The 10530-nt window shown below is 48.0% G+C and overlaps 1 protein-coding gene across 1 annotated transcript; it reads right to left on the minus strand.

Moving 5' to 3' along the window:
- Window positions 1-842: 842 nt before the first annotated feature.
- On the minus strand, window positions 843-4100 carry LOC108515287 (protein FAM209B). Its single transcript, XM_017852015.1, has 2 exons — window positions 3758-4100; window positions 843-1194 (listed from the first exon to the last, which is right to left on the minus strand). Exons 1-2 carry the CDS (start codon window positions 3944-3946, stop codon window positions 928-930), a joined length of 456 nt encoding a protein of 151 aa, XP_017707504.1. The 5' UTR covers window positions 3947-4100; the 3' UTR covers window positions 843-927.
- Window positions 4101-10530: the final 6430 nt, after the last annotated feature.

Raw genomic sequence — 10530 nt, forward strand, 5'->3', positions numbered from 1 at the left:
TATGTTGGCCTTTTAAATGAGGAAAGATGGGCTCAGGGGTCAGTAGGGGCCTTACAGCCCTAAGTATGTGCAGAGTCAGCCACACTAACATGCAAAATATCCACATTTTAAATAAGTATGATAAAGTACATATCAACTGATTGGGGAGCCCCTGGTTAGCACATCTGTATCCAAAACCCCAATGATATAGAAAGCATGACTTGTTTTCCCTTCTTTTCTAATTTAAAACAATAGAGAAGGAATCTCACTATGTTGCCCAGGGTGGTTTCAAACTCCTGGACTCAAGCAATCCTCCCGCCTTGGCTTCCCAAAGTGCTAAGATTACAGGTGTTAGCCACCGTACCCGGCCTCTCCCTTTTCCTTAATCCAACTATTGACAAATGTAACTGCTAGTTTGGAAGAAGGAAAAGTCAATAATACATGGAACCTTTGAAATGCAATGAGTGAAAGGACTCTTGTGAGAGAATCAGATGACTCTAGAATACACCGCTCCTAATTGAATCATTTTACCATTTAAAAACTATCATTTAAAGCCGTCTTTTGTAATATATCAAAGATAAAAAGCAGTTCTGTATCTTGCACAGATAGATACTGTAGAGAACAAGAGTTTGTATGGAAACAACGTCAGCATCTTATCCCAGATTTCCCTAGCTCCGTCATCCACCCACGGCCATTGCACAGAAGCACGAGCTCATCACATACTATTATGTAGCTTTCACCACCCACAGCTCTAGAGGACATGAGAGAGGCAAAAACAAAACCATCACTGCTATGGCTGCTGGTCTCACATTCACTTTTCTTCAAGTGAAAAGAGAAAAGAAGCAAGATCTCAAACGTGGAAGTTCTTTTCTTCAGAATACTTTTATTGATTTGCATACAGTTTGTCAACACAACTTTTTTCTCTCCTACTTTGACACACAAATCCATTCAGCTAGAGCTTTGTTCTTCCCATATGTCATAGATCGTGAGATGGTGTGGATTTGCAGGCATCTCTGAACTTTGAAGCCTGAGGTTACTGACATTGCCTGTTGCCATGGCACCTTTAAGATGCCGCACTTTGTACACAAACCTCACAAGCTCCACCTCGAGTTCGTGTAAGGTATTGAATGTACAGTCTTTGAAAAGAGAAGCATTTTGATTTTTCTTTAGTGGAGTGCGAAATGGGAAGCATCGAAGGCCAGGAGGACTCTGCTCCTGTCGAGAAAGATATTCAAGGTCAGTAATATGATGGACTTTGCTGGTTTTGACACAGTTCCAAGAGAGTTGGGCTCATTTAAGAAAAGATGGTTCTAGCATTGCTTGAGTGCAGGCATTGGCAGACTATGGCCAAATTTGGCCCTCCACCTGCTTTTGTAAATAAAGTTTTATTGGCACACGTTCATGCTCACTCATCTGTATATTGTTTAAGGCTGCTTCATGTTACAGCAGCAGACTTGAGTAGTTGCAAGGAAGACCATACTGCCCATAAAGCTGTAAATATTCACTCTCTGGCCCTTTACAGAAAAAGTTTGCCAATCCCCCCTCCAACCAGTTTGGGCACAAGATCATGAAATGCTGGGTCTTTCTAGGGGAGAACATGCTTTCTTTCCCTTTCTCTTTCTACTTGAAAGAGTTGTTTATGGTCACTTTGAGGCCCAGCTGTTGCTACTTTACACCTTTATCTCTTGTTTTTGTTTGTTGTTTTGAGACACAGTTTCACTCTGTCACCCAGGCTGGCATGATCTTGGCTCACCCCAACCTCCGCTTCCTGGGTTCAAGCAATTCTTTTTTTTTTTTTTTTTTTGTGAGACGGAGTCTTCCTCTGTCACCCAGGCTGGAGTGCAGTGGCATGATCTCAGTTCACTGCAACCTCTGCCTCCCGGGTTCCAGCGATTCTCCTGCCTCAGCCTCCCAAGTAGCTGGGATTACAGGCACCTGCCATCATGCCCGGCTAATTTTGTATTTTTGTAGAGACGGGGTTTCATCATGTTGGCCAGGCTGGTCTTGAACTCCTGACCTCAGGTGATCCACCCGCCTGGGCCTCCCAAAGTACTGGGATTACAGGCATGAGCCACCACCTCTGGCCCAGGTTCAAGCAACTCTTATGCCTCAGCCTCCCAAGTAGCTGGAACTACAGGTGCCCACTATCATACTGGCTAATTTATTTTCTTTTTTGAGACAGAGTCTCACTTACCCACGCTGGAGTGCAGTGGCATGATCTCAGCTCACTGCAACCTCTGCCTCCCAGGTTCAAGTGATTCTCCTGCCTCAGTCTCCTGAGTAGCTGGGATTACAGGTGTGTGCCACCACACCTGGCTAATTTCTGTATTTTTTTTTTTGGAGACAGAGTTTTGCTCTTGTTGCCCAGGCTGGAGTGCAATAGCGCGATTTCAGCTCACCACAACCTCTGCCTCCCGGGTTCAGGCGATTCTCCTGCCTCAGTCTCCCGAGTAGCTGGGATTACAGGCATGCCCCAACACGCCCGACTAATTTTGTATTTTTAGTAGAGACGAGGTTTCTCCATGTTGGTCAGGCTGGTCTTAAACTCCTGACCTCAGGTGATCCTTCCACCTCGGCCTCCCAAATTGCTGGGATTACAGGCGTGAGCCACCGTGCCTGGCCTTTTTTTTTTTTTTTTGAGACGGAGTCTCTGTCACCTGGGCTGGAGTGCAGTGGCTCCATCTCGGCTCGCTGCCACTTCTGCTTCCAGGGTTCAAGTGATTCTCCTGCCTCAGCCTCCCGAGTAGCTGGGATTACAGGCGCCCGCCACTACACCCAGCTGTTTTTGTATTGTTAGTAGAGACAGGGTTTCACCATGTTGCCCAGCTGGTCTTGAACTCCTGACCTTGTGATTCACCCGCCTCAGCCTCCCAAAGTGCTAGGATTACAGGTGTGAGCCACCGCACCTGGACTAATTTCTGTATTTTTAGTAAAGACGAGGTTTCATCATGTTGGCCAGGCTGGTCTCAAACTCCTGATCTCAAGTGATCCACCTGCCTCCACCTTCCAAAGTTCTGGGATTACAGGCATGAGTCACTGTGCCTGGCCTACACATTTATCTCCTTACAGAAGTCTCATATTTTGTTGGGATGATACCATTTCCATTTAGCTCAGGAATTTGCAGTAAGTCAAACACTAGGAAAATGTAAAAGCAAGGGGAACAGTGAATCTGGCCCTGTGAATAATTCTGACCTTCTAAAACACACCATAAGTTCTTTTTTTTTTTTTGAGACAGTGTCTCACTTAGTTGCCCAGGCTGAAGTGCAGTGGTATGATCTCGGCTCACCACAACCTCTGCCTCCAGGGTTCAAGCCATTCTCCTGCCTCAGCCTCCCGAGTAGCAGGGATTACAGGCACATGCCACCATGCCTGGCTAATTTTTGTACTTTTAGTAGAGACGAGGTTTCACCACGTTGGCCAGGCTGGTCTCAAACTCCCGACCTCAGGCAATCCACCTGCCCTGGCCTCCCGAAGTGATGGGATTACAGGCATGAACCACCACGCCTGGCTGAGTTCTTGAATCTATCCTACATTTGAAAAAATCCATCTAACAGGAGGAACTCTGAGCCAATAAGCTAAAGGTCATCTTCCACTGTTTGTCCCAGTATCTGTGGATCTGGGGACTATTGTCTTCATAAGGATACATCAGGATTGCCAACTTTGCCCAGGACCATGAGGTCAGTTCATTTTACCCAACGGTACCACCTAGACTCACTAGAACATCCGTTTCCCTGAGATTCCTGAGATTGAATCAATAGAAACATGGAGCCATCCTTACCTTATTCTTCTTACTGTCTCTTTGATACTTCAGTATCACAAACAGCACAACAACAAACCAAAGCCAGAGCCATTTGCTCCCAAGCCAGCCTTGGGCGTGCTCTGGTAGATTCTGCCGAATCCGAAAGTGCCCTCCGCACGGCACCTTCCCCTGGGGTTCGCTAGTTTTCTCTCTCAGAAAAGAGAACATAGAGGCATAGCTGCAGGTGAGGCACAGAAGCAGGACCAGGAACCATTTCAGCGTCCGTCCACATGGGGCAGAGGATGGGAGAAGGCAGATGACCTCATAATGGGTTTGCTTGTCTCGCAATCTGGCGAGACTGAGCAGACGCTGGTGCCAGGCCTGGTGAGTCACAGAGGCCCTGAGCTGAGGCCCACCCTGGCCATTTGTTGATGATTTCAGGACAGAGGTTAATGGGGCTCAGCAGCGTCGCCCAGGAGTCGGAGGAGGACTCAAAGGGAGATGGGAGGCACTTTCCACAGAGCAGTAAGAGAGAGGGATGGGGAGTAGATAGAGAAGAGGAGGCATGACGAGTGCCAATTCACCTGCCAGGGACGCTTTCCAACCCTCGAGCTTTTGCTGAGGAGCAAGGCCATTCAGTTTCATGTGTCATTTGTTCGATGCAGACATTGTGATGAGCAGAGGGAGATGCCATGTGCCCCATGGAGCTGGTTAAACGGCAGAGAAAGATATTAAACCACAGGCTACCTACAAACTCAAAATACCTATGTGTTTTGTTTGGCCTACATTGTTTCTAAAAATTATTTGTCAGTACTTAAATGTTGCGGTGGGGGCGTTTCACTTTCAAAGTTCAGGTTTCTGGCCTCCTTTGAAAATATGAGAGTGTGGCCGGGCGCGGTGGCTCACGCCTGTAATCCCAGCACTTTGGGAGGCTGAGGCGGGCAGATCACGAGGTCAAGAGATCGAGACTATCCTGTCCAACATGGTGAAACTCCGTCTTTACTAAAAATACAAAAATTAGCTGGATGTGGTGGCACACGCCTCCCTACTTGGGAGGCTGAAACAGGAGAATTGCTTGAACCCAGGAGGCAGAGGTTGCAATGAGCCGAGATCGCGCCACTGCACTCCAGCCTGGCAAAAAAAAAAAAAAAAAAAAAAAAAACGAAAGAAAACAGAAAACGAAAAGAAAAGAAAATATGAGAGTTCTGGAAGCACTGGGCCCACACTGTCATAGAACCAGTCTCCTGCTGGAGCCAAGTGAAATCATCCATCCTGTGGCCATATTGCCTCCACGGTCCTCACCACTCCCTATTACCCCACACCATCATTGACAGCAGCAGTATGTGCCTGCCTTGGGTTAAGAGTACACTTTGGAGCCGGGCCTGGTGGCTCACACCTGTAATCCCAGCTTTTGGGAGGCCAAGGCGGGCAGATCACCCGAAGTCAGAAGTTCAAGGCCAGCCTGGCCAACATGGTGAAACCCCATCTCTGCTAAAAATACACAAATTAGCCGGGCGTGGTGGCATGTGCCTGTAATCCCAGCTACTTGGGAGGCTGAGATAGGAGAATCACTTGAACCTGGGAGGCAGAGGTTATAGTTAGCTGAGATCGCACCACTGCACTCCAGTCTGGGCAACAGAGTAGGTCTCAGTTTCCAAAAAAAAAAAAAAAGAAAAAAAGACTATCCATTGGGCCAGGTGCAGTGGCTCAATTACACCTGTAATCCCAGCACTTTGGGAGGCCAGGGTGGGCAGATCACCTGAGGTCAGGAGTTCCAGACCAATCTGGCCAACATGGCAAGACCCCGTCTCTACTAAAAATACAAAAATTAGCCAGGTGTGGTAATGTACGCCTCTAATCCCAGCTACTTGGGAGGCTGAGGCAGGAGAATCATTTGAACCTGAGGCAGAGGTTGCAGTGAGCTGAGATTGAGACACTCTACTCCAGCCTGGGTGACAGAGTGAGACTGTGTCTCAGAAAAGAAAGAAGAGTATAGTTTGATTAAAATTGTGATAAGAGGCCGGGCGCGATGGCTCACGCCTGTAATCTCAGCACTTTGGGAGGCTGAGGCGGGCGGATCACCTAAGGTCGAGAGTTTGAGACCAGCCAGGCCAACATGGAGAAACCCCGACTCTACTAAAAATAGAAAAAAATTAACTGGGCATGGTGGTGCATACCTGTAATCCCAGCTACTCGGGAGGCTGAGGCAGGAGAATTGCTTGAACCTGGGAGGCAGAGGCTGCGGTGAGCTGAGATCGCGCCATTGTACTCCAGCCTGGGCAACAAGAGCGAAACTCCCATCTCAAAAAAAAAAAAGAAAAGAAAAAAAATTGCGATAAGAACAGGAAGCTTTAGAGCCTAGCACGAGGGGACTGCTCCAAACTAGGTTATGCAGGAAGAGTGTCCAGAAAAAGATGGTTGAGTAGAGGAGGGGAGATGATTAGGAGTTGGTGGGTAAAATGGGAAGGGGCTGAATCCCCTAAGTGAATAGGAACAGCCGGTTTGACAACTGAGGCCAAGGCTGGGAACAAACCTTGGACTCCATAGTATACCAGAACCCATGAGTTCTTTAAAATGACATGAAACAAGAAATCCTGGGTGCTGGAACGCACGGCTTGTACTTGTTCCCCTGGGTCATCTGTAGAGCTCTCTTCCTGAGGAAGGCTCTGATTCGCAGATTTACTCCCGAGGAGCAGAACTTTATGCTGCATAAGAAATAATCAAGGGTCTGCTGGGCACCCTCGCTGTGGCTTAAATTGTGCTGAGCTCTGTGGAGTGACAAAGAAGTTCTACAAGCTGTGGCCAGGGGCAGTGGCTCATGCCTGTAATCCCAGCACTTGGGAGGCCAAGGTGGGCAGATCATCTGAGGTCAGGAGTTCAAGACCAGCCTGGCCAACATGGCGAAACACTGTCTCCACTAAAAATACTAAAAAAAAAAAAAAAAAAATTAGCCAAGTGTGGTGTTGCATGCCTGTAATCTCAGCTACTCGGGAGGCTGAGGCAGGAGAATCGCTTGAGTCCAGGAGTTGCAGCTACAGTGAGCTCAGATGATGCCATTGCACTACAACCTGGGCAACAGAGCAAGACTCCGTCTCTAAAAAAAATAAATAAATTCTGCTGAGTAGTCTAGGGGAAAAGAAAAGAACATGTGTGGTATATACCCTAGTTGCTCAATGAATCCTTCTGTAAAATGATGTCTGATCCGGCGCTTATCAACCCAGCAAACCCAACTTCCTCCATTCCCACCTGCCCTGCCAGCGTCCTCTCTGCTCCTCCATATGACAAACTTGAGCAAACTCTTCCCTTTGTCCTGACGTCTGCCTGGACCACTTTTCCACAATCCTTTTCCTGCCTACGACTTTGTCTTCCATTCCTGCTCCTTGCCAAAATGTCATACAGTATATACTCAGTATGTTGTTGAATGGATGGATGAATGGGTGGGAGGGTGCATGGGTGGGTAGGTAGATGGATGGGTGGGTTAGTGGGTGGGTGGATGGATGAACAGATGGATGGATGGGTGGATGGTTGGATGGATGGGTGCGTGGGTGGGTGGGTGGCTGAATGGATTTTTGTTGTTGTTGTGTGAGACAAAGTCTTGCCGTGTCACCCAGGCTGGAGTGCAGGGACACTATGTCAGCTCACTGCAAGCTCCGCCTCCCAGGTTCAAGTGATTCTCACTCCTCAGCCTCCTGAGTAGCTGGGACTACAGGTGCATGCCATCACACCTGCTTAATTTTTTTATTTGTATTTATTATTTGTTTATTTATTTATTCTTTTTTTTAGATGGAGTCTCACTCTGTTGCCCAGGCTGGAGTGCAATGGAGCGCTCTTGGCTCACTGCAACCTCCACCTCCTGGGTTCAAGAGATTCTCCTGCCTCAGCCTCCTGAGTAGCTGGGATTACAGGCGCGTGCCACCACACCCAACTAAGTTTTGTATTTTTAGTAGAGATGAGGTTTCACCATGTTGGCCAGGCTGGTCTCAAACTCCTGACTTCAGGTGATCTGCCTGCCTTGGCCTCCAAAATGCTGGGATTACACGAGTGAGTCACCGTGCCAGGCCTGTATTTTTATTTTTAAATTATTATTATTATTGTTAGTTTTGAGATGGAGTCTTGCTTTGTCACCCACTGGGGTGCAGTGGCGCATATCTCAGCTCACTGCAGCCTCCGCCTCCAAGGTTCAAGCAATTCTCCTGCCTCAGCTTCCCAAGTAGCTGGGATTACAGGCACCCACTACCATGCTTCGCTAATTTTTGTATTTTTAGTAGAGACAGGGTTTCACCATGTTGGCCAGGGTGGTCTTGAACTCCTGACCTCAGGTGATCCGCCTACCTTGGCCTCCCAAAGTGCTGGGATTACAGGTGTGAGCCACCACGTCCGGCCTAAGAAGAATTTTTTTCTTTTTTTTTGAAACAGGGTCTCACTCTGTCACTCAGGCTATAGTGAAGTGGCACAATATTGGCTCACTGCAACCTCCACCTCCTGGGTTCAAGCGATTCTCCTGCCTCAGCCTCCTAAGTAGCTGGGATTACAGGTGCGCACGCTGCACCCGGCTAATTTTGTATTTTTAGTAGAGACGGAGTTTCACCATGTTGGCCAGGTTGGTCTCAAACTCCTGACCTCAGGTGATTCGCCCACCTCGGCCTCCCAAAGTGCTGGGATTACAGGTGTGAGCCACTATGCCAGGGCTTCTTTTGGGTTTTAATGGCGGCTTCATTAAACAGGCATGATTCACAATCATGAAGACATGTGATGGGGCCAAAAATTGATAAGATTTCATATTAACAGACTGGGGAACCCAGCAGAGTCTGTCCAGATTCCTCTTGGTCTCTCTGTGCAGCTTTCCTTCCTCTAGGGTATGTGGCATGACCCTCGGGAATGAGGTCTTTGTCTCCCAATCAGATTAGAGTCCGCCTTGGGCAGGGAACGGAGGACAGAAAGTCAGAGCGAGAGATTCTGTTTCCCTAGGACTACTCCTAAGGACTAAAGCATTCCAGCTTTTTTTTTTTTTTTTTTTTTTTTTTTGACACAGTCTGTCTCTGTCACCCAGGCTGGAATGCAGTGGTGCAATCATAGCTCACTACAACCTCCACTTCCTGGGCTCAAGGAATCCTCCCATCTCAACCTCCTGAGTAGCTGGGACTACAGATGCATGCAAACATGACCGGCTAATTTTCTTTTCTTTTCTTGGTAGAAAGGGTTTTGCATGTTGTGCAGGGTGGTCTTGAACATCTGAGCTCAAGCGATCTGCCTTCCCCAATCTCCCATAGTGCTAAGATTACAGGTGAGAATCACTTTGCCCAGCCCCCAAACATATTTTTATTTTGAAGACAGGGTCTCACACCACCACCCAGGCTGTAGTGCCATGGTGCAATCATGGCTCACTGCAGCCTCGACCTCCCAGACCCAAAAGATGCTCCTACCTTAGTCTCCCAAGTAGCTGGGACCACAGGTGCGCACCACCGCACTCGGGTAATCATTACTTTTATTTATTTATTTTTTTGAGACAGAGTCTAGCTCTCTTGCTCAGGCTGGAGTGCAGTGGTGCAATCTCGGCTCATTGCCACCTCCACCTTCTGGGTTCGAGTGATTCTCCTGTCTCAGCCTCCTGAGTAGCTGGGATTACAGGTGCCTTCCACCATGCCCAGCTAATTTTTGTATTTTTGATAGAGACAGGGGTTTCACCATGTTGCCCAGGCTGGTCTTGAACTCCTGACCTCAGGTGAACTCCTGACCTCAGGTGGACACACCTTAGCCTCCCAAAGTGCTGGGATTACACACATGAGCCACCATGCCCAGCCACCACATTCTTATTAAAGAGTTGATTGGGGGGCTGGGCGAGGTGATCATGCCTGTAATCCCAGCACTTTGGGAGGCCGAGGCGGGCAGATCACCTGAAGTTGGGAGTTTGAGACCAGCCTGACCAACATGAAGAAATCCTGTCTCTACTAAAGATACAAAATTAGCCGGGCGTGGTGACACATGCCTGTAATCCCAGCTACTTGGGAGGCTAAGGCAGGAGAATCGCTTGAACTCGGGAGGTGGAGGTTGCGGTGAGCCGAGATTGCACCACTGCACTCCAACCTGGACAAGAGCGAAACTCCATCTCAAAAAAAAAAAAAAAAAAAAAAAAAAAAAGTTGATTGGGAATCCATGTCATGGATACACCAGAATTTATTAATTTTCCAGTCTTCTCATAAGTTGCATGACCTGGAAGAAGTTCCTTAACTCCATGTCTTAGTCCATGTTGTGCTACCATTACCCAAAACTGGGTAATTTACAAAAAACAGAAATGTATTTGCTCTTGAGGCAGAAGGGCAAAAGGGAGTGAACTCTGTGTCTTCCTATGGCAGAAGAGGAGAGTGAATCCAATCCCTTAAGCATTTTACAAGGACTCTAATCCCATCTGTGAAGTCTTCACCCTGATGACTTAATCACCTCCTAAAAGGCCTCACTTCTTAATATTATTCTACTGGTAATTAAGTGTATTAGGCCGTTCTTGCTTTGTTATGAAGAGAAGTACAACCAGGCACAGTGGCTCACGCCTGTAATCCCAGCACTTTGGGAGGCCGAGGCGGGCGGATCACGAGGTCAGGAGATCGAGACCATCCTGGCTAACACGGTGAAACCCCGTCTCTACTAAAAAAATACAAAAAACTAGCCGGGCGAGGTGGCGGGCGCCTGTAGTCCCAGCTACTCGGGAGGCTGAGGCAGGAGAATGGCATAACCCCGGGAGGCGGAGTTTGTAGTGAGCTGAGATCTGGCCACTGCACTCCAGCCTGGGTGACAGAGCGAGACTCCTTCTCAAAAAA

The sequence above is a fragment of the Rhinopithecus bieti genome, unplaced genomic scaffold (genome assembly GCF_001698545.2).
Source record: "Rhinopithecus bieti isolate Rb0 unplaced genomic scaffold, ASM169854v2 scaffold_33652, whole genome shotgun sequence".
Classification (NCBI taxonomy): Eukaryota; Metazoa; Chordata; class Mammalia; order Primates; family Cercopithecidae; genus Rhinopithecus; species Rhinopithecus bieti.

What these genes read in the sequence shown, in the direction of transcription:
- LOC108515287 (XM_017852015.1), bottom strand. Translation starts at nt 3,946, where the DNA reads ATGTTCTCTTTTCTGAGAGAGAAAACTAGCGAACCCCAGGGGAAGGTG. An exon ending in GAGACAGTAAGAAGAATAAG is followed by an intron (nt 1,195 to 3,757) that starts GTAAGGATGGCT and finishes CTTTCTCGACAG; the next exon opens with GAGCAGAGTCCTCCTGGCCT.